The 26,639-nt window shown below is 50.4% G+C and overlaps 1 protein-coding gene and 6 non-coding genes across 7 annotated transcripts; all 7 read left to right on the forward strand.

Annotated features, from left to right (window-relative positions):
- The first annotated feature begins 5,865 nt into the window (after positions 1–5,865).
- LOC144134122 (uncharacterized) lies at positions 5,866–26,260 on the forward strand. The gene is made up of 2 exons (XM_077667099.1): positions 5,866–6,095; positions 25,849–26,260. The coding sequence occupies exons 1-2, from the start codon at positions 5,866–5,868 to the stop codon at positions 26,258–26,260; spliced, it is 642 nt and encodes a 213-aa protein (XP_077523225.1).
- On the forward strand, positions 18,626–18,697 carry TRNAP-AGG (transfer RNA proline (anticodon AGG)). The gene has a single exon. It is a non-coding gene; the product is annotated as a tRNA-Pro (tRNA).
- On the forward strand, positions 18,770–18,841 carry TRNAP-AGG (transfer RNA proline (anticodon AGG)). The gene has a single exon. It is a non-coding gene; the product is annotated as a tRNA-Pro (tRNA).
- On the forward strand, positions 18,915–18,986 carry TRNAP-AGG (transfer RNA proline (anticodon AGG)). Its single transcript has one exon. It is a non-coding gene; the product is annotated as a tRNA-Pro (tRNA).
- Positions 19,058–19,129, forward strand: TRNAP-AGG (transfer RNA proline (anticodon AGG)). The gene has a single exon. It is a non-coding gene; the product is annotated as a tRNA-Pro (tRNA).
- On the forward strand, positions 19,201–19,272 carry TRNAP-AGG (transfer RNA proline (anticodon AGG)). The gene has a single exon. It is a non-coding gene; the product is annotated as a tRNA-Pro (tRNA).
- On the forward strand, positions 19,345–19,416 carry TRNAP-AGG (transfer RNA proline (anticodon AGG)). The gene has a single exon. It is a non-coding gene; the product is annotated as a tRNA-Pro (tRNA).
- Positions 26,261–26,639: the final 379 nt, after the last annotated feature.

The raw sequence follows: 26,639 nt of genomic DNA on the forward strand, positions 1-26,639 counted from the left end.
GTGTGGCTGTTATACACAAGGGCGGTTCCACTAACGATATGAACAATTACAGACCAATCTCGGTGCTCCCTATCTTTGCGAAGGTAGCGGAAAATATTATACATAAAAGACTAGTAAGCTTTCTGAGTGTAAATAACATAATAGCAAGTGAACAATTCGGCTTTAGAAAAAATAAGTCCTCCGAAATGGCCCTTCTTGAAGTGAAAGAACATATACTCGAAAACATTGAAAGGAAAATATTTACCCTCGGAATATTTCTGGATTTTAGAAAGGCCTTCGACTGTGTCCAACATGACGTGCTTTTAAGGAAGTTGCCACCGTATGGATTTTGCGGCAACGCATGGTCTTTAATAAAAAGCTACTTAACATCTAGAGCCCAGTTCACATGTATAAATGGCGCAAAATCCGACAGCAGACTTGTAAAACAGGGCGTACCTCAAGGGTCATTACTTGGTCCGACACTATTTTTACTATATATAAACGACATTGTAAACATAATAAATAACACTAAGTTAATTTTATATCCAGATGACACGAATGTGTTTTTCTCGGGCGCTGACGTTGTGGACGTGTTTCATCAGGCCAATGAATGGTTAACTGGACTGAACTTATGGCTTCTTTCGAACAGACTCCAATTAAACACAAGTAAAACTAAATACATACTGTTTAGACCGAGGGGAACCCATTCACCCACGAACTTGCACTTAAAATTTCATAACGTTACTATCGAACGATCGACTAGTTAGATTTTTGGGGGTAATATTCCAGGAGAACATTTCATGGACGCCTCACGTTGACGTACTGCGTAGGGACCTTGGGCGAGCCGTGGGAATTTTAAACAAGATAAGATACCATGTTCCGTCTGCTGTAAAAAAGCAAATCTACTATGCGCTTTTACATTCACGCTTCTGTTACTGTTTCCTAGTATGGGCTGCAACGACTAAGACAAATTTGGATTGTCTTTTCTCTTTGCAAAAGCGAGCAGTGAGAGCAATAGGCAATTTAGATCTTTCGGAGGACACTGCACCTCATTTTAAAAGTAATAAAATAATGCCCATTCACAAACTCCATAAACACAAACTGGCCCCGGAAATTTCGCGTCTTCACCAAACAGATATAACATTTCAAACTAAATATCATGCCCAACCTGGTCCTTATTATCTACGACAAAACTTAATACCAAGGCCCCGTTCGCGTACAACATACGGTGATCAAAAACTAAGTTATTTGATTCCGGATTTCCTCAATGCGCATCCTGAATTAGCTGAGATACTGTTTACTGCCACCAAGGTGCAACGACTGAGAAGAACACTTAGAGACATTTTCTTAAATGAAAACTAAATACCATGCTGTGCTGATAATTTCGTTCGCCTTCACTCCGGATCTTTACCTTCACTGTGATGACTGTTTTTCATAACACCACGCTACTGATCCAACTTATTGTTTCTTATGTACCTGTATTTTTGTGTTTTTCATGCCCTTTCATATCATGCAGTATTGATGTTTCTTTTGCTTTGTAATTATTGTGCTTATGTTATGTTGTTTCCGCCGCAGCCAAGGGGGGCGCGGCCCCGTCAGGCATGTTCTATTGCCTTTTGTCGCGTCCCCCAAGGCATTTCTGTAACGGAATGTCTTCAATAAAGAAAAAGAAAGAAAGAAAAGAAAGAAAGGTGACCTTGCGGCAGCTGCCTAGCGGGCGTATGGTTTTAAACACACTTTTTCTTCATGGTGATGTTCATGTTAGGCCCTTTCGGGTCGAGGATTTTCGTGATGCGCTGGCCCAGACCGGTACGCTCTCTGACGTGGTGGCTTTGGGGGCGTACCAAATCAACCACGTTTGGGCTGTGACGTTCAAGAGCGCTGAAGGAGCCAAGAGGCTGCTCCCTTTCAAGGAACTGAAATTGAAAGGACGGCGATGTCTTATCATTGATCCGGAAGACAAACAGGTCAAGCTGCGCCTCCACTGGATGCTGGAGGGAGTGGCCGTTCGGTGAGAATGTAAAGTGTCCCGCTGTTCGAAATGCAGGCGTTACGACCACTCCGACAGCGACTGCATCCGTACATACGCAATGGCAACCGGGCTGGCAATGGAAGTCGACACGAGAGAGCACATTAAGGACGTCGCCGAGACAGAAGAGGCGGCAAAGGGAACTGACGTGACGGCGATACCGGCGGTGACGACGGAGTCTTCTGGGCGCCCGAGCGGCGACGGAAACGCGTCCAGCGGCGCAGGGAAGGCACCGGAGATTGTAGTTCCTGCTCGAAAAAAATGAGGGGTCATCCAGCGACGGGACTAGCCATCCAGCTAAAAACGTCGATTAGCAAGGAAGAGATGGACCAGAGCGGCGCCCGTGTGATGAACGTCACCACCCCAGCCAAGCGACCTCACGCCCTGACCGACAACGAAAGGGACAAGCACCCAGCTGCCGGCGTTGAGGAGCCGCCAGCAAAAACAGCCCAGTCCAGGCGATCCACACTCAGGCCAACGCCCAACTTTTCGGCAGGCAAGCGGGTCGCCGAGAAGGCGCCCCCACCGCCTCCGCTGCAAAGCCAGGCATCCGCGCCTGACGGCTCCGATGGTGGCAACGGCGTCTAGCTTCGTGATAGACGCGGGAGTTAAGCACGGTGCTCTCGGCGTATTCATACGTTTTAAACATGGCTTCTGCACCCTTTTTGACTTTTGCAACGCTTAATGTCAGAGGTTTTGCCGCTAAGATGAAGCAGAACCAAGTGCACCGCATTTTCACAGATCACAGCATTGATCTGTTTGCTTTTCAAGAGACTTAAGTTGAAGGAGAACAAGACACCGAGAACATCGTGCAACGTTTCACGTCTAATGTTATACGGTCGTGAGCCATGCCATCGGCACATCTGCCGGATGCATTGTGTTTATGAAAAAGCTGCCAGGCCTCGAGGTGCAGGCGTACTCATCGTGCCCTTCGGTTCGTTGTGTGGTAGTGGATTTTGTTTACGCCTGCTCTGAATGGCGCCTAATTTGCGTATACGCACCTAACGTGGGTGAGGATAGGGTAGCTTTTTTGAGAGCATTCAGAAGTTCTTAAGCACTGAAAAACAGCTGATTTTGTTAGGGGACTTTAATTGTGCCTTGAGCGCGGCTGACAAAACCAGCCCGTGGTCCCACCGCGATGAAAGTACCGAACTTCTGCGTCGCTTGATCGATAAGTTTGCATTGGAGGACGTGAGTGAGTGTGTGCTATACAAGCGCGGCATGATGTTCACGCACTTCCAACGGAGTAGCCATGCCCGCCTTGATAGAATATATGTATCGGTCGACCTATCGTCAAAGTGTCACAGCAATGATGTTGTTCCTGCAACTTTCTCGGACCACTGCTTGGTTAAATGTAGTATAGGCCCGGTAAAAACTCTTTCCAGTGGGACCTCTAGAAATTCCACAATAACCTTCTGAATGAATAAATTTCCACTGGGATTTGTAGCGCAGGACATTAATAAAATAATGGTTGATGGCAGTGTATGTGACCTTGTGGCAGGAACAGAGCAGCACGAGACGAAGGGACAGGCGGGACTGCTGCGCTGTTCGTGCTGAGCTGTTCCTGCTTAAGATCATGCACCAACCAGCCAATTTTTTCACCTTGCTAATGTATGTGACGGTGTATTGCCGGAACCCATGTACAGGGCAATATGCTCCGGAGGCCTAGGCAGAGATGTCCTGAAACGGGTTAAAAAAAATTCAGGTGCCACCGGGAACAAAAAATTTCTTCTTCATGCTTCACACTGGCACTCTGTCTGTAAAATATTTCCAAGAAAAAAAATTAGGTTTTACTTACTTTTGGGATCCCACTGCTTTATCTATAAAGAACCAGAAACAATTGATCACGTTTTCTTGCACTGTTGGGAATTAATGGGTATATTTTTGGGACGTCCTTCAAAGGACTATCAAAATAGAATTACCATTCCATCTATATGGACTAAGAGCACTTGCTGCTGAGCTAGTTGGTTTTGGTTCATAATTAAATAGTTTTTAGGCGCAAAAAAAGGACAAGACACATAGGGTAGGTGACAGGACGAAGCGTCATTTTTTTTCTAATCTGGTTAGTAAGGGTGCTCAACCCCAGACCATCACACAAGGCCATCGCGGCCGATTTCAGTTTTGTAGATTTTTTAGATATTGGAACGAAATTCTTTCTAACCGCTTGAGTTGCTCTCGCTGAGTAGTCATCGTCCGAGAACTACAAATCCGCCCTCCTTATCAGCTTGTAGTAGACGCAGTTGATTTCTTCTGCAGTACGACACAATGGCTTCCGTCGACATTCCCTTGTTTCTTGTGGTGTCCGAATAACCCGACTTTAGAAGGGATTCAACGCCTTCCAGCAGGCATTTTTCTCGCACCTCTGCTGTGGCTTTTCTTGCAATTTGTCGGTTGATGGCTAATAGGTTTTGAGACGGCACTTTTGGCTCCACTGCGTACTTCAGTCCTTTTTCCAAAACAGATTTCATCTTCTCTGGCAGATGTGCATCACCCATTATCACCAATCCTTCTCCACCTTTCATCTTCTTGTCCTTTCTTACTTCCCTCAGCAAACAGTTGAGCATGCACGTCCACTGTTGCTCAGTCATCCTTGAGGCCAACTTGGTGATGGATCGAAAGGCGCTTCGTCCTGTCACCTACCCTATGTGTCTTGTTCTTTTTTTGCGCCTAAAAACTATTTAATTATGAACCATCCATATGGAATCCGATTCCTACCGGCAGCAAAAGAAGATGGCATACCGTTTGATTTAGTAATGCTCGCGGGCCTCCATAGCTGATGGCGCTCCCAAATGGCAGGCTTTCACGATTGTATTTTCGTGAGACCATGCACTAGTTTATCGAGGGGCTGAAAACACAAGCATCTCCCCCTGAGTGGCTGGCAAAGCTCGAACCTTTGACGTAACTCGGGGAATTTTATATTGACGAGGCCCGCCCTCTGTGTGTTCTAGGCTACCTATTTGTAGTTTGTTTTTCTACGCTTGTATGCTTTTGTTGTACTCAGTCAAAGCCCGGCAATAAAGAAAAAATACTAACTAAAGCCGACATTCAACATGACGTCTGTTGCGATTAAAGTAGTCCGCAAAAGAGCAGAGAGTTGCTCTACCAGTGTATAGTGCAAGTGCGCGGCATTATAAAGATGCTCCCAACATTCAGCGTTGTTTTTTTCTGTAATTGCAAAGCAGTTCTAAGTGTAAAAGAAGTGGCCCCAGGATATCTACCCCGTAGGCTGCTATTTTTACACGGAGTTCCAAGAGATCGAATTATTGTTTTTCCGAAGATTTGTTTCCCGTCTGCGGAAAGTTACTCATGTTAATACTTCAACGAACAGTCTCTTCTTTTTCTTGTTGCCGCACAAGAAAAAAAAAGCATAATGTAAGGACTTGAGGTTTAGCGTTTCAAGCGTGTAAAGCATTCAACCCGAGGCACTGAAACTGACGTCGCGGCCCTCCTGAGCTGGCTCGTTGGTCTGGGGGTATGATTCTCGCTGCGTGTGCGAGAGGTCCCGTGTTCAAATCCCGGTCGAACCCGAGAATTTTTTCCTTTAGCCACCAAATACATCCCATGACACGGAAAGGCCAGAGATTCGACTTCCGGCCACCGAGCGTGACGGACGTGTTTCGATGGACTCCGTCGGAGCGGTTTCAGCGGCCCAGTCGGGCCGCGGTAACACGTTTTTTGCTGCTACTGCCGAAAATTATAAGGTTATTCTGCCCAATATGCCATCCGGACGCATCGTCACCAACACCGTTTTCATGCACGGCGATCCAGGAGCCCGGCCCTATCGTGTTGAAGACTACCGGGACACTTTGGCCAACCTTAGTGCGCTCCCCGACGTTTTGGCGTTGGGGGCGTATCAAATGAACCGCGTGTGGGTTGTGACAATGACAACTGCTGATGCTGCTCAGAAGTTACTTTTGGCCGTCGACGTGAAGGTAAAGGATCGCCCGTGTTTGCTCATTGATCCGAATAACCGAGAGGTTCGCTTAAAGCTACACTGGTTTCTGCATGGCGTTGCCGACGAAGACGTTCGCGTGGCACTGTCGCCCTGCGGGAAGGTGTTGGAAGTGACCCGGGAGAAGTGGCGGGCGCTCGGTGTCACTGAGAAAGGGTCGACGACTCGTACAGTTGGGCCAAAATTGCATGCCGACGTCAAAATAGACGATATTCCACATCAGCTCAAGCTAGCCGGAGAGCTAACTCGTTGTTGTGCCAGGCCGCGCTCCCCTGTGTCTGCGCTGCAAGAGCACCGGGCACATGCGTCGCGACTGCAAAGTGCCGCGCTGTAGTCGTTGTCGTTGTCGTTTCCGCCATGTCGATGCTGATTGCGCAAAGACGTATGCCAGCATAGCCGGACCAGTGCAGGTAAACGACATATCGGACCACCTCATGGACGAGGAAGACTCAGAGGAAACAGCAAGAACGAGCCGTAACCTGCTTACGCAAGGTGCACCGTCGAACGCTAAAGGGGACGCACTCACTGACGGTGGAGATAAGCCCGCAGACAAGCGCCGACATGAAGACGCAGAAGGCGGGAACGAGAAGGATGAGGCAAGCACCGCGGACCACATCCTTCCCGGAGGAGGCGAAAAACAATCCACCGAGCCGGCACCGATGACCGTGATAGACAGCGACAGTATTAGTGCAGCTACAAAGCGTCCTCACGACGCAGGCGAAAATGGGAAGGAGCTTAGTGCCGTTGCTGTGGACGAGCCACCAGCCGAGACGACTGTTGGACTGCGTCCTTCTTTTCGGCCGCTTCCGAACACTTCGGCGGCGCGCAAGACGGCGGAAACGCCTCCTATGCCGCCGTGAGGACCGCCCTGTGCTAACGCACTCCGGATCAAACCGCAGTTGTGAGGTACGCGCCATGCCCCCGGTTTTTTTCCCATCTTGCTATGATGACTATGGACAATTCCATTCGCGTGGAAACTTTAAATGTCCGAGGGCTTGCCTCAAGGAGGAAGCAGAGTTAACTATTAAATGGCGTGCGCTAACAGGACGAACACAGGAAACTTGGAGACAAAGGGAAGAAGCGCAACTTCCAACTTTAATAACAGGAAAGGAAGCCAGACGATCTTTTATATCGGCTAGGGTGCGAGGGTGTGCAATATGAATGACTGAGGCAAACAACTTCAAACAGCGGCAATCAAAACAAAAAAACACGTGGCGTAACAATGCTCACCATGCAGTCCGAAAAGCTGAATGTAACAAAAGGTCACCAAAGAGTGATAACGGTTGATATGAAGTGCAAAAACATGAGCAGAGAAAACGTAAGGAACAACACGAGGCATATGTAAAAGAAGAAACTTAAAAAGGCACATAAAGCGGCGTGTAAATGGCTGCTAAAAAACAGTAAAAACGAAACAACATAGGGGAATGCAGAGTAAGAGAATACTGCTAAAAAACATAAGAACCTAGACGAAACCATCAAAAAAGGATAGTTCCTTTCTAGAAAGAAGAATAGAAGGTGTGCTAACGCACTTGTCTTTTCTTTGGTCAATGTAAAAGGCCTCAATTATTTCTCTTTGTCTTGTCCGGTGCCTTGGGTAGGAACCTTGTTTCGTGGAACTTGGGACGGCAATCTTTACATTGGCTGCAGTGTATAGGAAGGTTACCTCACGTCTTGCTATTCAAGGTCACATTGTGCTTTCGGGCGCGCTCATTGAAACATTTTCCTGTTTGCCCCACGTAAACTCTGCCGCACGTCAAAGGGATCTCGTACACCACATTGACAGTACACTCTGTGCACTTTTTTTGATATTTGATGAGACAGGACTTCTTAACTCGCTTACTGGAAACCATATGGCATAGTTTTGCCAGCTTGCAGGGAGCTGAAAAAACCAGCGGCACCCCGTGTCTGGAAGCAACTTTTTTCAAATTGTGCGAAAAACCATGCAGGTAGGGTACGACCTGCAAAGGTTTCTTTTGAAACTCTCGTTTGTCACCTGGATTCTTCATTTTTTGAAGAAGGCCTTCAGACACGCTGGTTATCAAGTGCGCTGGGTAGCCTGCTGACAGAATACTTCCAATCTGGCACTGGAAACTTTCACCTATCTTATGCGGGCAAGATTTGTCTAGGGCTGATTTTAAACAGAGGGACAATATGCCACGCTTAACTAACTTGTAATGGGAACTATCATAAGCCAAAGTGGCTTTTTTGATCGTGCTTGATACATTCAACATACGTGCTTGTAGGCGAAGGAAAGTTGTAGATCAAGAAACTGTAGACAATTGCTGTGTGCTCTTTCATGCGTAAATTTTAGACCTGTCGACATAGAAATAAAATCATTCAAAATTTTCGTGATAACAGACTCTGGGTCACACCCTGCAGGTGCATCAATAAGCACTAGATAGTCATCCACGTATCTAAAGATACGATAGACTGCATTGTTACACAAGCTGCCCTCAAGTTTCCGGTCGAATGAGGCTAGAAACATTTCGCACAAGACAGGCGCTACTGAAGACCCTATACATATGCCCTGCTTTTGCACGAAAAATTCTTCATCGAATGACACAGCAGTAGAATTTAAATAGAAAAGTAACAGGTCTAAAAAATTGCCTATTGTAATGCCCACTTCATTCTGAAATTTTAATTCGCCATAGCTTTCCAAATGCTCACGAACAGCCGTAAACAACCCTTCATGAGGAACAAAGTAAAAAAGATCTATGTCTACGGAAAATCCACTTCTGGCTGTGAACTTGCCGTCTTCGAGGAACTGCACCACTTCTCTTGAGCTTCGAACACGAAACGAGCCTCTGCTTGTAATTCTGTCCAAATGGCGTCGCAGGTAGTCGCCCACTGCTCTCAGCCACGTATTCCTTTCAGATACAATGGCTCGGAGGGGGCACGCAGGTTTGTGCGTTTTTCCTGTAAGGAAACTCTCTAGGCATCCTCTGTCTGCCGCCTTAACAGCCGTCGCCAGAGACACTAGGTTAATTCGAGCAATGAGTTTTAGTGCGGCACGCTTCTGTTTAGCCGGGCGAAAGTCGACAGGTCGAAAACTTTTGTTGATAGCTTCGGTAGCTTTCTTCTTAAAGACTTCATTTGTCAGGACAACGAAGCCGCCTTCTTTGTACCGTGTAGTCGGACGCTTTCATGAACTCAGCAATCCTTTTGAACGGTGGCCGCCTGGTTGACACCAACCCTAATGACTTTTGGAGGCACTCAAACCCTTCTCCAATGACACGATCTCTGTCCTTGTCCATGGCGAGGTGTCCTACTTTTTGTACCATGGCTACTATGGCTGACCGGTTTGTTCGGGGTTCAAAGCAATGCTTGAGACCTTTTTCCAAAGTGGACTTGACATCGTTAGGCAGATCAACATCACCGAGTGTTGTGACAGAGTTCACGCACTTACTGGGAAGCTTTTTAGGTGGAAGCGCAAGTCTCGTTGTCTGCCACAGGAAGTCGGTAGTTTCTGCTGCGAGCCTCTTGTACCCTTTGGAGAGAGATTCAGCCAGAAAGTTGTCGTTTCCTTCATACAGCAGGATGCGGAGCCAATCGTAGTAGTATCGCACTTGTCTCCAGGCTTCAGACTTGAGAATCTTGCAGATCCTCCTGGCATGACTGCAGGAGGGCTGAAGAGCACCAAAGAACTGTTGAATTTCCCCTGGCACAAGTCTTCGCTTCATGTAAAAGGACAAGGCACAAGAACGGCAGATTGTGGTAGCGATATGGTTCACACACACCGAAGCAGCAGCTTGCCTGGGTTGAAGACTCATAAAAGAACCCGTAGTAGATAATATATGCTGTAGTAGAAGTTTCTGACGGGCTAGTTGGTACATTTCTATTAAATAGCGTGCGCTGACAGGACGAACACAGGAAACTTGGAGACAGAGGAAAGAAGCGCAACTTTGAACTTTATTAGCAGGAAAGGAAGCCAGGCGCTATTTTTCTTTTTTAAATTACACACTGGAACTCTGACTGTCAAACCGTGGATGGCTGAAAGAGGTCTTTTCGTTCTCTGGGGCACTCACTGTACAATCTGCAGAAAGGAGGAGACAATTGAGCATGTGTTCCTTCAATGCTGGGATGCTGCGTTCTTTTGGGATGTGCTCCAGCGCACAATCAAAAAAGAATTTCCTCTCGATGGGTATGGAATTCGCTACTTGCCAATTGAAAGTTATGACGGTACCCCATTTGATTTAATGCTAATTGCCCTACACAGCATTTGGAAATGCAGAATGGCAGCAAGGCACGCCGATCTCGATGCAACGTCGGCACGTCAATATTTTAAGGAAAGCATAAGGAATTTTGTTTAGGAGAAAAAGATGCTGGAATGTATTCCAGAGTGGCTGTCACGTGTTGAATTATTATTGGCGATGAAAGAATTTTAGCCTGAACGTGTCCGCACAAGTTGGGCGGCCGTTGTTTTTAACAAAAGATGTGTTTTAGTGCTTATGTATGAATATGTGTTGTTTTCATGTGGGCCAAAATACCAGCAATAAAGAAAAAAAAACGCTGAATGGGCAGCGCAAGGCGTCGTTCTCAGCTCGTTGGTCTAGGGGTGTGATTCTCGCTTAGGATGCGAAAGGTCCCGGGTTCGAATCCGGACGAGCCCGGGAATTATTTTCTTTTATGCGTTGCATATTGCAATCAGTGCCCTTGGGCGCTGCCGGGCAGCCACCAAACCACGTGACGTGACGTCACGACAGCCGGAAGAAAAGCTTGGCCCCAACTCGCGCGGTCGCGCGCGGCCGCAGCCACCACCTGACTCCCGCTCCTCCCGCTAGGGGCGCTGCGCCGGCGCGTGACGTCACGTAGGAAAAGCTGGGCCCCAACTGGCGCGGTCACGCGCGGCCGCAGCCACCACCTGACTCCCGCTCCTCCCGCTAGGGGCGCTGCGCTATGATTGACGTAGGGAGGTTAGCTTTGGGAGCACATGGCAATACACCAAATCAGGGGGTACAGGGTGATATGGGATGGGCGTCTTTCGAGAGCAGAGAGGCTAGCAGTATGATAGCATTTGAGGAACGATTGAGAAGGATGGAGGAAAAGCGGTGGGCTAGGAAAGTTTTCAGATACCTGTATATAAAGAATGTTGACACGAAATGGAGAAAGCGAACTAGAAAATTGACAAGCAAATATCTGGACAGCAGTAAGGGGGCAAATCAGCAATTATCGGTTAAGAAAAAGGTTAAAGGAACAGAGAGAGCTTTGTGGAAAACAGGGATGCTGACGAAATCGGCACTAGGAACATACCGGACCTTTAAACAGGAAATTGTCAAAGAAAATATCTATGATAATTGTAGGGGAAGTTCTTTGTTGTTTGAGGCCAGGACTGGAGTTTTGCGGACTAAGACGTATAGAGTCAGGTACCAGGAGATAGACACTTTGTGCATTGCGTGCGGAGAGGAGGAGGAAACGGCTGAACACTTGATACTTTTCTGTAAAGGGCTTCACCCTACAGTGGAAGGCAGCGGGGCTGACTTACCCAAGGCATTGGGGTTTAGGGATAGTGAAGGGAAAGTGGATTTTAAGAGGTTAGAAGTAACCAAGCGAAGGTTATCTGATTGGTGGCTAAAAGCAAGACAGGAGTAAAATTTCACAAGACATGGCTAGGTGGCTTGAGCCACCGCCCGATGTAAAGGGTTCAGCCATATCCATCCATCCATCCATCGTCACGGCATATATATAAAAGAGCTGCGATCCTTCGCCGGGACAGTCTTATACCCCTGTCACACGGGCATTTCGAGGGCCCTCGAACCGATAGTCTATCGACTCAAAGGCGATCGAGCGCTGCTACACGGGCAGCTTCAATGGCGATCGAGTCAATAGCCTATCGAGTCAACGGAACAGCACGGAACTTCATCGAGATATGCAACGCATTATTGGCTTAACCAAGCTAAGCCTGGCCATTTTTTAGCTCCTAAATGCACCCCATGACACTGAATGGCCAGCGGAAGGCGTCATCCTCGGCTCGTTGGTCTAGGGGTATGATTCGACTTCCGCGGCCACCGAGCGTGACGGACGTGCGATGATGGGCTCCGTTGGAGCAGCTACAGCGGCCATGACCGGCCGCAGAAACGGCTTTTGCATCGGATCAGGAATATCAGCTGATTCTGCCTACCCTTCCTACAGGAGTGTTAAACACGGTTTTTTTGCACGCTGACGTGTGGGCCCGCACTTATCGGGTCGAAGATTTCAGGGATGCGCTGGCTCAGCTGATGCTGCTCCCCGAGGTTATGGCCTTGGGGCGTATCGCATGAGCCATGTATGGGCTATTACTTTCGCAAGTGCTGAGGCGGTGAAGAAAATTCTTTCTGCCGGCGAACTGAAAGTCAAGGACGGCCGCTGTCTGGTCATCTACCCGGCAAACCAGGACGTCCGTGTCAAGCTACACTGGTTGCTGCACGGCGTGCCCGACGAAGACGTGAGGGTAGCCTTTGCTCCGTACGGCAAGGTGAGCGAAGTCACTAAGGAACGGTGGCGCGTCCAGGGTGTCGACATAAAGGGGTCGACGACGCGCTTGCTTTCACTGAAAATGAATCCTGGCATGAAGCTGGAAGACCTCCCTCACAAAGTCAGGGTTGGTGGTGAGTTGGCTCTCGTGGTTGTACCGGGCAGAGCTCCGATGTGTCTGCACTGCCACGGTACTGGGCACATTCGCCGTGAGTGCAAGGTTCCACGATGCAGCGCCTGTCGTCGCTACGGGCACGAAGAAAGCAGCTGCGTACGCACGTACGCGAGTGCTGCCGTCCCAGTCAACACTGACATCTCGTCCGAACATGGACGAGGCTGACGCGGAAGACGCTGCAGCAGAGGCAGGGGACGGGGTGGAGAAGGATAAATCCTCAGCTGTGTCTCCTCCGAAAACATGCACAAGCGTAGAGGAGCCAGCAGTAAGCGGCAGCAACAGGAAGAGCAGCCCGCAGAAGTTAAGGCGTCAACGGACAAAGTCTTCGGCAGTGGGGCGTCAACTCCCGTCGTTCCCCAAAATGGTGACAGCATGGAAGTGTCACATGCATCAACCAGCAACCAAGCAGGGAAGTGACCGCACGAGCACAGTGCGAATGGAGAGCCCAAAGTGAGCGAAGGAGACGAGCCACCGCAGAAGACTGTGGGTGTGAGGCGACCGACGCTGAAACCGCGGCCGAATTTAAAGGCCGATCAACGAGCGGCGGCTAAGCAGCCGCCTTAGTAGGAGTGAGTGCGCTGTGAGCGGTTTCTGTGGACGTGAGATGGCCTTTTTCGGTGACGGACTGCATGGGCTGATTTTCCAGTCCATAAGAATGAGGCACTTGTGCAGGAGGCGTTGGATTTCCGCCACCGCACTCATCGAGCACCTTAGACTAGGAGAGTCACCCGCACCGTCGCCTTGTGTCCCGAGGTATGCACCATATGGCTCCTGTACCTAAACTAGATGGCTTCTACACCTCTTAGAGCGTTGCGCATTGCAACAATTAACGTCAGGGGACTGGCTTCCAAGAAGCGTCAGTACCAACTAAGCCGGCTGTTCCTTGATAATGACCTGGGCATAATAGCCGCACGGGAGACGAAAGTCGAAAGACAGGAACAGACGGACCTTTTACGACACGCTACAATGTTTGTGTGTGCCATTCTTCTAGCACATCGGGCGGTTGTGCTGCATTTATTAGGAATTCTTTGGGGATTTTCGAGCAGAATTTAACTGCGTGTCAAACTGGCCGTATGGTTGTAGTTGATTTTTTTATTGCAATTTGCTATGGAGGGTCATATGCGTGTATCAAATAAGTACGCGGGGGACACCACAAGGCGCGGTGCTATACCCCCTATTCTTTAATTTGGTGATGCTCCATCTCCCGAATGGTATCGAAGGAATACGGCATGCGGTGTATGCCGATGGTATCCCGATCTGGGCCACAGAGGGAAACTTCAGGCGCATGGAGGAATGCCTGCAAACAGTCGCTCAAATAGTGGATCGCTAGGCAGGGCACTGTGGTCTCCAATGCGCACCCAACAAGTCTGAATTTATGCACTTTAGGGCATCCCCTAAGGACACTACCCAGATACATCTCTCCTTAACAAGTGGCCCCATACACGAGGCCAAAGAGATTCCAATACTCGGGCTCTTCATCCATAACCGAAGAAGAGTAGACACAACTTTGCACAAACTCCGCAAAGTTGGAAACCAAGTAGGCCGTATGGTCCGTCGCGTCTCCAACAAGAGAGGGGGTTTGCGAAGCAGGGATGCCGTGCGGCTGGCCCATGCTTTCGTAATCAGCCGAATCCTCTATTCGGTCCCTTATCTACACTTGCGGAAACACGACGAAGACAAAGTTGAGGTAATACTCCGCAAAATGATGAAGAGGGCACTTGATTTTCCTATATCTACCTCCAATGCGAGACTTCTTGCATTGGTAGTGGTAAACACTTTTCAGGAGCTCAAGGAAGCCCATCTCACAAATCAATACACTAGGCTAGCCCAAACAAAGTCGGGTCGGCACTTGCTAGCCCGCCTTCACATCCAACATGATTTTTACATTCAGGAGCGGGTCCGAGTTCCCGAACACTGGAGACGCGTCGTCAGAGCTCGACCCCTCCCCACTAAGATGGACAAGGAGGATCACAGTGGTCGTCGTCAGGCTAGGGCGGAAGCCTTAGCGCACCACTATGGCAACAAACAGGGTGTCTTTTACGTAGATGTAGCTGGGCCGACCCACGGAGGGGGGGGGGGGGGGGGGTACACGGCCGCGGTCATACATCAAGAAATACAGGTGGATGGGCTCTCCTTTCGAGCCCCAGGCACAACACAACCTGAAGAGGTTGCCATTGCCCTAGCTGCTTCTGATTCTAAATCCAAACACATAAGAACAGACTCGATCGCGTTCGGCATGTCGCAATTATTAGGCTGGCTGGATAACTCCACTAGCTGAACGAATGAATACTAAGGAACTGCAGCCGGGATACCGACCCTACTCCCCGCTGCCTGGTTTGGACTCCGGGCCATCAGGGCCTCGCAGGAAACGAAGCTGCAGACGCGGCGGCCCGAGCACTCATTCACCGGCTGCAGCTGCGGCCCGAGCACTCATTCACCGGGCGTTCCCATTGGCTTCTGAGCACCTGGAACCTGAAGGTAGCTGCTTACCCTCCTTCAAAGCTATCACATCCTATTATAAGGATAGGCATCACCTCTACCCGGCCCCTGCAAAGGGACTGGGGAAAGCAAACGAACGTGTTCTACTCCGATTATTCTCGGACACAATGCTGTGCCCGGCAGTACTAAAACACTCCGATCCCGCGTTCACTGGCAGGTGCGAATACTGTGGGGAGGTGGCTGACACAACATGGTTTGGGCTTTCCAGCGCAACTCAGCTCTCTCCCCCCACCCCAACCCTACCAGAGAGGAATGGGAGGCGGCCCTGCTTGGCTGTTCGGACCGTCAGGCCCAAAGGCTTTGGTCAAGAGGGCTAAGCTGGCGGCTTCGACCAGTGGTGTCCCGGAATAAGGACTCCACCCATTGCGGGGCTCTTTAGAGAGCCTCACCTCTTTCTTTCAATAAAGGCTTTTCACCACCACCACCACCTAACAGGGAGAACGAGCGCAAGGAATTTTTTGAGCGCCTTGAACAATACGTGTGCTGTGAGCGGTTACTTGGGCTTTTGGGTGACTTCGACTGCGTATGTAAAGCAGCGGATAGAATTACAAAAAGACTTCTCCGTGACAAAAGTGCGGAATCGTTGAATTCGATTGTGCAAGAAAATGGTTTAGATGATGTTGCGGAAGTTACTTCGGTAGCGCCGCATTTAACTCACTTCCAGGGTGAAAGTCACGCGAGACTTGACAAAGCGTATGTGTCGCTTGATCTGATTCCTTTGTGCAACAGCTACGAGGTTAAACACATGTCATTTACCGACCACAGCTTAGTTACGTTTACCCTGGGGAAAAAAAGACAAGAAATCTGGTTTCTCGTGGGACCTGTGGAAGTTTAACGCACAGTAACTCGAGGATGAACGCTTTGGCATTAAAGTTAATGAATGCATTAAAGCATTGCTATCAGCAGAGCCTGGGAATTGGGTAATTAGGTGGGAATATTTCAAACAGCAAGAGAAAATAAACGCGATTGAAAGGGCAAGAATTATAAGCCACGATAAACGTGTTAAAGAAAAAGAACTACATTGCCAACTTGACTTGCTCGTAAGCCTGGAAAGTTCCCAGCCGGGAAGATATATGAAAGAAATAAGAGAAACAAAAAGTAAACTTGAGATTATCGAAAAAGACAAGTATACAGCTGCCGTGATACGGGCCCGTGCTGAACGTCTCTGGCTTGACCAAGTACCTACTAAACGCTCACTTAGAGATGAAAAAAGTACGTGACTCAAATTTAAGTAAGACAAATCAGGTACAGATATGAGGTAACGAATGATGGCAAGGTGATTCAGTTAGCATTTGTTGAGCCGTATAGGGAATTGCTTGGGCGCCGACGGCTTGAAGAAGAGGGGTTTACAAACACGTTCTTGTCCCGTATGCCAAAGCTTGGAGACGAAAAAAAAACAAGGGCTGGAGGTACCAATCAGCGTAAGGGAAGTGGGAAGAGCAATCGAAGAGCTGAGTGCCGGAAAATCTCCCGGTCCTGACGGCCTAGGTAGTGAATTTTTATAAGAGGTTCAAAGCCGAACTCACCCAAGCTCTTCACTGCGTCTTCTTCGAAATTTATTAAACAAAGAAAATGCCAACGTCAATTAAAACAGCCCACGTGGTTTTAAGACCCAAGAGTGAGGATCAGGCTAAACTGCTGTCCGTTGGGGCTTATCGGCCGATAAGCCTAACCAAAGTTGACTATAAGGTGTTTATGAATATCCTTGCCAATAGACTGCAAAATGTTATAAAGGACCTTGTAGGACCCCACCAAACGTGCGGTATTAAAGGTCGTACCATTGGAACAAATGTGCACATTGCTAGAACTGTTCTTGAATGATGCGATGCCTTCGGGGGCCGAGTTGCCATGATGCAGCTTGACCTTGCAAGGGCCTTCGATCGAGTGTCGCACGAAATTCTTTTCGCCATTCTAGAATATGCCAACGTAGGCTCTGTGATAATACAAGGTGTACAGATGGCGTACGAAAACTATGTTACCCGAATTATAGTGAACAAACAGCTGACTGAACCTGTGCCTGTGTGTTCCACGGTCAGGCAGGGTTGCCCGCTCTCGCCTCTGCTCTTTGCGATCTACCCTGAGCCTTTTCTGTTATCACTGTTACGCAATGATGGGATCTGCGGTTTCACTCTTCAGTCGGCGCAAGTAAAAGTGCTTGCTTACAGTGATGATATTGCTGTTTCTTGCGCGGATCAAGAAAGCGTTAAAGAAGTTCTGAAAGTTGCGGGGGACTATTGCAAAAAGACTGGGTCCGAAATTAGCTGGGATAAGTGCATCGGATTTTGGCACGGTGATTGGGACAGCACACCTGCCGTGTTTGCTAACATGAAATGAACGACCTCCCCTGCGAAGTACTTGGGGGTACCCTTGGAGCACAATAAAAGCAGCACGGAGTTGTGGGGTGAGATAACGCAGAGTGCAAGGAAAAAAGCGGATGGCTGGAAAGGACGGGACCTTTCTGTTTTCGCGCGCGCAAGTGTGTGCAATGTATTTTTAATAGCCAGAATTTGGTATTTATTGCAGTTCGTGCTCATTACCCGAGCAAACCTGCAGAAGCTGCATAGAGTGTTTGCTGTCTTTATTTGGAGCTCAAATTGGGAGCGAACAAGTCGAGTTAATCTGTTCCTTCCGGTCAGAAGGGGCGGCCTTGGTCTTTCTAATTTGTTTCTGAAGCAAGTTGTCTCAAGATTTTTGTTGCTACGTGATCAAACCGATCCTTTGTTGCGCACAGTGTTGCAGGTACGCTTAGGCAACGTGTTGCCGGAATTTGTTGTGTCCAGTTACCCGGCCACGAATCGTGCTTTAACAGGTTTTTTGAGTGAAGTTGTGGCAGCCTTTCGCACTTAGAGCGCTCACTTTTCTACACAGTATCTATGTGCTGTACCCAGGAAAAAACTGTACAAAGATTTGCTAGATATATTTATACCTGCTACCTTATACCGTTCCCTCTACTGCGGAGGCCCAGGCAAAGATGTGCTAAAGCGAGTTAAGAAGATGCCGGTAAAACGGACTGTCAAATCCTTTTTCTTCAAACTTCATACTAGTACCTTTCCGATGAAAACATGGCTAAACGATAAAAGCATTTTTGTGCCCTGGACCACCGACTGCATACTCTGCAAAAAACCCGAGACCATCGAACATGTGTTTATCGACTGCTGGGACCCGGTTTTCCACTGGAACATCTTGCAAAGAACAATAAAGAAAGAACTACCTGTAACTCCTTATGGCATCCGGTTTCTACCTATAGAAAGTGAGGAACTTCCTTACGACATGTTTATGCTACTGGGCCTCCACAGCATCTGGAAAACGAGAATGGCGGCCAGGCACGCCGACGCAAATGTGCGACCAGTGAGAGAAAACATTATAGAAAGTGCAGTTTACCTTAGATGTTCTCCGCAGTCAACCCCAGCCGCCGGACTGGGTGGCAGTTATGGATGAACTGATTGATATGAGAATGTTTTAACCCATTGTCTCGGCCAAAGTGTGGCTAGAGATTTTTATTTCTGCGTATGTACTGTTCACCGGCAATAAAGAAAAAAAAAGCTCGTTGGTCTAGGGGTCTGATTCTCGCTTAGGATGCGAGAGGTCCCGGGTTCAAATCCCGGACGAGCCCGGGAATCGTTTTTTTATTTAGCCACTAAATGTATCCCATGACACTGAATGGCCAGCGCTAGGCGTCGTCCTCAGCTCGTTGGTCTAAGGGTATGATTCTCGCTTAGGGTGCGAGAGGTCCCGGGTTCAAATCCCGGACGAGCCCGGGAATTGTTTTTTTTCTTTAGCTACTAAATGCATCCCATGACACTGAATGGCCAGAGCAAGGCGTCGCCCTCGGCTCGTTGGTCTAGGGGTATGATTCTCGCTTAGGGTGCGAGAGGTCCCGGGCTCAAATCCCGGACGAGTCCGGGAATTGTTTTTTCTTTAGGCACTATGTGCATCCCGTGACACTGAATGACCAGCGCAAGGCGTCGTCCTCGGCTCGTTGGTCTAGGGGTATGATTCTCGCTTAGGGTGCGAGAGGTCCCGGGTTCAAATCCCGGACGAGCCCGGGAATTGTTTTTTCTTTAGCCACTAAGTGCATCCCGTGACACTGAATGACCAGCGCAAGGCGTCGTCCTCGGCTCGTTGGTCTAGGGGTATGGTTCTCGCTTAGGGTGCGAGAGGTCCCGGGTTCAAATCCCGGACGAGCCCGGGAATTGTTTTTTTCTTTAGCCACTAAATGCATCCCATGACACTGAATGGCCAGCGCAAGGCGTCGTCCTCGGCTTGTTGGTCTAGGGGTATGATTCTCGCTTAGGGTGCGAGAGGTCCCGGGCTCAAATCCCGGACGAGCCCGGGAATTGTTTTTTTTTTCTTTAGCCACTAAATGCATCCCATGACACCGAATGGCCAGCGCAAGGCGTCGTCCTCGGCTCGTTGGTCTAGGTGCATGATTCTCGCTTAGGGTGCGAGAGGTCCCGGTTTCAAATCCCGGACGAACCCGGGGCACCCCATGACACTGAAAGGCCAGCGCAAGGCGTCATCATCGGCTCGTTGGTCTAGGGATTCCACTTCCGGCCGCCGCAGCGTGCGGACGTGTGATGGGAAGCTCTGAGCGCGCTTCGTTATCGGTCAAGCCTGGCCGACGTTTCAGTGAGCGACGCCCACCAGTGGGCTTTCGCTTAGTTTTACCTACGTTGCCTACGGGAAACGCAATGAAGACTACGGTTTTCCTTCACTGCAATATTGCCGGGCGGCCTTATCGCATACAGGATTTGCGCGAGCCATTGGAAACTGCCGGTGTTCTACCATTCGTGGCTGGCATTGGGCCTTTTCAAATGTCGCATGTGTGGATGTTGAAGCTGAAAACTGCGGAAACGTAGGAAAGACTGCTGACAGAAGGAGCACTAGAAGTGAAAAAACGCTATTGTGCAGTCATTTAACCCAACAAACGCGAGTTCGCCTTCAGGGTGCACTGGGTAGGTAGGTAAACTCTTTTATTGCGCCCAAAAACAGGGGACCAGTCATAGGACCGGTTGCGCTGACTCAGAGGAGGTCGGCGGGGATCCTTTGGGATGCCGCGGCCTCCACCGCGCGCTGGATAAGCCAGCGTTGGTCTGCTGGCTTGGAAGTACACAGGAGAGACTCCCACGTCTCTGGGGTGTTTGCGTTGTCTGTGTTGTAATGTGTACAAGTCCACACCATGTGTATGAGTGTGGCCGGAGTTGAGCAGTGTTTACACATGGGGGCTATCTGTTCCGGAAAGATCCTGCTGTATAAGAGGGGGTGTGGGAAGCTGCCAGTTTGTAGTTTGCGCCATTGGACGGCCTCGCGTCTTGTTAGATCGCGGTGTGCGGGAGGATATGTGCACCTTTGGAGTCGGTAGTGCTGGAATATGTCCGTGTAAGTGGTGAGTAGAGAAGCGCGTGGGATATTAGTGTCAGCGGAAGCAGGGTGGCTGATCATACTCTCGGCTCGGCAGCTGAGATCTCGAGCGAGAGTGTGTGCCTGGGCGTTTCCGCTGAGCGACTCGTGGGCTGGAGCCCAAAGAAGTAAGCGAGATGTGGAAGAGGGTGCTGTAGAACGTAGAATGTGTAACGCCTGGCAAGAGATACGGCCAGCATCGTAATTGCGAATAGCCTGTTGAGAGTCACTGATGACGACTTTGGTATTAGGGTCGGCTAGCGCGAGCGCAATGGCAACCTCCTCAGCTGCGGTGACTGTTTCTGCATTGCGAATGCTGCAGGCTGTGTACCAGCTGCGGTGAGGGGCGAGAGCTACCGCCACCATCGCTGGCCTCGATGGATGGTAAGAGGCGTCCGTATACGTGACGTCCGGACGTCCGCTGAAGCGTTTCTCGAACTGACGAGCCCCGTCGGCCCGTCTCTCGGCGTGGTGTTCCGGGTGCATCCGTTTGGGAATGGGAGGAATGCGGAGATTTAGGCGATATTCCGATGTAAGTTCAGCGTAACTTGGGGCCGATCTCGGCGGAGAGATCCCAACTTGCTGCATTACCGCTCGGCCAGCGTGTGTGAGTGAGAGCCGCTCATACTGGGCGGTGAGGGTTGCTTCGATCAGTTCGCTCACGGTATTGGAGATTCCGAGAGCCATGAGCTTATGGGTAGCTGTGGACATGGGAAGACCTAGGGCCGTCTTGTATGCTTTTCGAAGTGACGCGTCTAGCCGTTCGCTTTCGGCACGAGTGAGACGTAAGTAGGGTCCAGAGTAGGTGATGCGGGAGCAGACGAAAGCTTGAACGAGGCGCAGGAGGTTGGACTCTCGCATGCCATGATGCTTGTTGGAGATTCGCTTAAGGAGGCGTCCGATCTGCACAACCGACTGGTCGATGCGTTGGATCGTGATGTTGTTGCTGCCGTTGGCCTGTAGATGCAAGCCCAGGATCCTGATGTTGTCTGTTCGAGGAATCGGGTTTCCTTGCACCTGGAGGTTGATGTCCGGAAGTATCTTTGAAGGGCGTCGTCCCGGGGAAGGAATGATGATATACTCGGACTTTGTCGCCGAGCACGTGAGGCCAACTGTACTTCGATAATCTCCGATCCGTTCGATCGCGGTCTGTAAAGTCTCTTCAATCTGGCCGTCACTGCCGCGCGTGATCCAAAGTGTGAGGTCGTCAGCATAAATGCTGTGATGCAGGTGGGGGATGTCGGCCAGTAGCTTCGGCAGGCCTATCAGTGCGACGTTAATAAGCATCGGCGAAAGTACGGCGCCTTGCGGCGTGCCACGGTTTCCCGGAGAGATGATGGAAGGATCTCCCGTGCCGGCTTTAAGTTGCACTGTGCGGTCGGTGAGAAAGTTTCGGATGTACGCATACATGCGATGTCCGACACCGAGAGCTTGAAGTTGTTGAATAATCGCTTCATAGAGGACGTTGTCGAATGCCTTGGCAACATCGAGGCCGACGATGACTTTCGTGTCTAGTGTACGTCTCATGACTACCTGATGATGGAGAAGAAGCATAATGTCCGGGGCTGCTAAATGAGGGCGGAAGCCGAACATAGTGTCTGGTAGAAGATGGTTGTCTTCAAGGTATCGTGAGAGTCTGGTCTGGATAACGTGTTCCATCAGCTTCCCAACGCAGGACGTGAGAGAGATGGGACGGAGGTTGGCCAAGGTTGGTGGTTTGCCTGGCTTGGGGATGAGGACTAGATTGGCGCATTTCCACTCTTGAGGGATGGTACCGCTGGCCCAACATTCTTGAAAATAGTCGGTAAGAGCATGAATGGATGCGTCGTCTAGATTCCTAAGCATTTTATTTGAAATGCGGTCAGGACCGGCCGCCGAAGTCGTCTTGAGGCGATTGAGTTCTGCTCGGACCTCCGCTAAAGTGATCGGAGCGTCTAGACAGAGATTTTCCGCGCCCTGATAGAAAGGGAGGTTGGTTGTTGGTTCAGGGCGGATGTAGGTATTTATAAGCTCTTGTTTAAGCTCGTCAGACGTGCCAGGATACTGGTGGAAGATTCGCTCGAGCTGTTGGCGTGTTTGGAGCTTGCCTCCTGCTGGGTCGAGTAAATGTCGAAGGAGGTTCCACGTCTTACGAGCGTTTGGAGTGTTATTCATCTGGTCACATATGTTGTGCCAGCTCTGTCGAGTGAGTTCTATTGCATATTTCTCGATATTCGTATGTGCGCGCGCCAGTCTACGTCGGATATTGCGGTCCCATTTCCGAGTGGCAAGTAGAGCTTCGAGCGACTTCTTGCGCTCCCACAGATGGGCGTAGTAGCGGTCGCAGTGTGGGATACTGTCCTCTAACTCAACGGTTTGAGTGGCGTCGGCCACTTGTTTGACAATTTCGGTTGTCCACGCCTTGATATCAGTTATAGCGGGAGGTTTGTCCTGCTGTTTTCTGTGCGTCCGGAAGGAGTCCCAGTCAATCACCTGAGCTGGCCGCGTACATTGCCTGGTGGGCTCGTGTATTACGATTTCGAGTACGAAGTGATCACTCCCAAAGTTTTCGTGAGTGTGACACCAAGTGGCTTTAACTCCGGAGGTCGTAAAGGCCAGATCCGGCGTTGTATCACGATGTCGGCCCGTACCGTGTCTAGTGGGGTAGGACACGTCCGTGATAAGAGTCAGCTGGTTCATATGCCAATCATTCCAAAGGCGTCGACCTTTAGCGGAGTCATAGTGGTAGCCCCAAGCGCGGTGATGCGCATTAAAGTCACCGAGAATGAGGAGGGGTTGCCCCTGCGCCAGCTGCTGGGCTTTGAGGAAAAGCGGACCGAAAATATCCTTATGAGCTCGGGGAGGGCTGTAGACATTAATTATAAACAGACTAGTGCGACGTTTACGGCGAGGGTCGGGGTAATATTTCTAAGAAGACGTATTCGGGGAAAGTTGGATCTAAATTGTGTTGGAGGACAGTGAGGTTACGTTTGACGAGAGTAGCTATTCGAGGTTTTACTCGTTCCGATAGGTATGTACTGTAACCGGCAAGTTTCGTGTTCTTGTCGCATTCCTGGAGAGCTATTAGTTCGGGGCGATCACTCGCGGCGAGGAACTGCTGGAGGACCGGACGCTTACGCGCGAACCCACGACAGTTCCACTGCCAGATGGTGGTGTTACCCGAGCTGCTCGCCATGATTAGGCGGGGATAGTTGTGGGGTTTGAACGGGTGTCGGCGCAGGGGCCGCGGGTACCACGGCAGCGAGGAGTTTGCCCTGTGCTTCTATAGCTTTGTTCAGCATGTCAAATTGTTGCGTGACTTGTGAGCCGATTGTGTGGAGTGAGCGTTCGATGTGTGCTTCTAAAGCCTTGATGCGAGTTTGACTGAGGTTGCAGCTTTCCTCAACTTTGGCAAAACGCGCCTGCCAACCCTCCGCGGGTGAGTCGGTGTCGGACGTTGCTTTGCGTTTTTGTGCGGATTGGTTGGGAGGAGCGATATCCATAGGTACTGATTCATATGATCCCTGCGGATTCGGGGGAGACGAAGGGAGTGTGGCCATTGGCTTTTCGAGAGCCTCTACTCTGAGTATAAGTTGTTGGATGACTGCTTTCAGTTCCATAATCGCTTTGTGTGTGTCTAGAGTAGTGGGAGTCCCTTCCTGCGTACTCACCGGTTCTTGACGTTCCCGTAGATCGGGTAGAGATGGTAGTAGCCCAGGTGGCTGCTGCAAAGGATGAGGAGAGTCCCCTGTCTGCTGGACGACTGCAGGTGGCCCGGGATTGGTCCGGGAGGTCCCCTGAGAACCCATCCGTGGAGCGGGAGACTTGAGCGGTGGAAAAGAGCTCGAGCGGTCTCGGAGCTGCCGCTGCTGGCTATCGGAGCGTTGCCGGTCCCATCGGCTGGTGCGCTGGAGTGTGATCCGCTTGGCGGTCTCTTGGGTCTTGAGTTTCTCTGCCTCAGCATTTCGAATTTTCTCCCACTTCCTGCGCTTGACTTCGTAAGGAATCCTGAAGATTTCCCTGCAGCGACTATCGCCCGTGAAATGTTCTTTGCCGCACAGGCGGCAGATTGGTTTGCACGTGTGGTCGGTGGTAGGATTGGATAGTCCGCAACCTCTACACTTAGTAGTTGTGCTTGCACAAACATCGGCTCGATGACCGAGCTCGCCACAGCGATAGCACACCTCGTACTTCCTCTTGAATAAGTTGCATCTGTGGCGACTATTGCAAAAGTAGACCCAGGTAGGCACTTGGCGCTGAGCGAATGTGATGAGTACTGCGGTGGTGTTCCCGAGCCGCCGAAAGTCCAGAATGGGTGGGTTACGGTTGTCTTGTAACTCTGCTTGGATTGTATTTCGATCCAGTCGGAGGTCGACGCCGCGAATCACACCACGGCTTGAGCTATCATCTGGAGCGCAGTAGACGGATATCTCATACGCCTTGTTGTCAACGGTGATCTCTTTGAGTTGCATCATCCGTTCAGCTCTTTCGACGACTGGGGTGCAGTACGCGAAAGTATTCTGGATCAGGTTAGCTTGTATTAGGTCTTCGTGACGAACAGCGTCCCTGGTGAAGCGAGCAGCAGTGCAAATTGCTTCCAGTAGTTGGTAGGTTGTAATCTTGGAGAGTAGCAGTCCGCCCCGTGGGCGCACAATTAGCTTGAGAGCGTTGCTGGGTAAGCGAGGCTGGTTCGATGCTACAGATTTTTTGGCTAGTAAGCGTCCTCGTTGCCGAGGCGTGAGTTCAGCTTCCGTCTTCGCACGTAGCCCATTGTCGATTTGGAACGCTTGGTTCGGTCCCGCTTTGTCTCCAGGGAAATCTGGCACGGCAGGCCCTGATGTTGTTCGCGCTTCCCGGAGCTTGTTAACTTTAGTCAACCAGTCACTGGCTGCTAATTCTTCTCGAGAAATTGGGATGCCTTCTACGGTGACCCTCATGGCGAACTACGGCGCGCGGCACGGTCCACGGCGCAGCCCAGCTGGCGAACGCTGCTGCGACGCAGGTGGCGAACGCCACTGCGACGCAGAGCTCCGTATTCTTCGGCGCGGCGCAGTAGGCCTAGCGAGGCATCTGGCTTGGTCACGGGGAAAAGTTGACCTAAAATGGTCAAAACTTGTTGTACGTACTTCTGGTTGGTGTCCCTGGATTCCGCTCGTCTTCAGGAAACCGGTGGTATCAACGGAAGTATTGTAGGGTCGCACTGTCTAGGGTAAAAACACGAAATCAGCGGAGCTCACGTAGAGTTCGTCCGTTGTCACTCGCGCTCGCAGCGCCCCCCCCCCCCCCGGTGCACTGGGTGTCCTTCTATGTGTCGAATGAGTCTGTGCAGAAGGCTTTTGAAGACTTCTGAGAAGTGACAGATGTCACTCGTGAGCAGTGGAACAGTCCGGGTCTCGAAGACGCCGAGTCGACAACCCGGCTGGTGCGTACGATTCTGAAGGAGGGGCTCTTTATCGATGAATTACCCCACATGTTCAAGTTTTACGAAGGGGAAGTGTTAGTGGTGGTGCCTGGACGTCCACCAATATGCCTACGGTGCAAGAGAACGGGACATATTCGACGCGACTGCCGCACGCCAAGATGCAGCTTGTGTCGGTCCTTCGGACACGAACGGGAAGGATGCGTCCGCACGTACGCGCCTGTGTCCACGGGTACTGCTCCGCCGCAAGACGACGGAAGCGAGCTGCTTATGGACCAAGAGGAACTGGAGAACGCCGGAGCCCCGCCCCCTCCAGGACTCCGCGACGGCCCTGCTTTCCAGCAGCCGGAGCTGCCTGCTGGCAACGAGAAGTCATAAGGTGACCCCGCTGCAGAAACGACTGGCAAGAAGGCGGATGCTGCTGCGCCGCCAGAAGAGCCGATGAAGGAGGGCACTACAGGCGACCACGACTCCGAGGCGCCGATGGATGCGACAGTCGCTTCCATTAAGCGACGTCGTGACTACGAAAAGGCACCGGCTACGGACCGAGAGCTTCATCGGCTAGAAAGGCATTGGAGAGGTGAGGGAGCCAAGAAAGGCAAATTAGCCTTGTCACGGTCCTCGTCGCTCACTCGCGACGAGAGACCGAAGCAGTGAACGTTATAAGCACTGTTGTTCGGCTGTGTGTACGCTATGGCTTACTTGAAGAAACCGCTAAAGGTTGGCACTCTGAACGTACGAGGACTTGCCTCGAAGC

This window comes from Amblyomma americanum, chromosome 5, assembly GCF_052857255.1.
Source record: "Amblyomma americanum isolate KBUSLIRL-KWMA chromosome 5, ASM5285725v1, whole genome shotgun sequence".
Taxonomy (NCBI): Eukaryota; Metazoa; Arthropoda; class Arachnida; order Ixodida; family Ixodidae; genus Amblyomma; species Amblyomma americanum.

Coding starts and splice junctions, on each gene's coding strand:
- LOC144134122 (XM_077667099.1), top strand. CDS start 5,866: ATGAACCGCGTGTGGGTTGTGACAATGACAACTGCTGATGCTGCTCAG. Junction 6,096..25,848: donor ACCCGGGAGAAGTGGCGGGC/GCTCGGTGTCAC, acceptor GCAGTGGAACAG/TCCGGGTCTCGAAGACGCCG.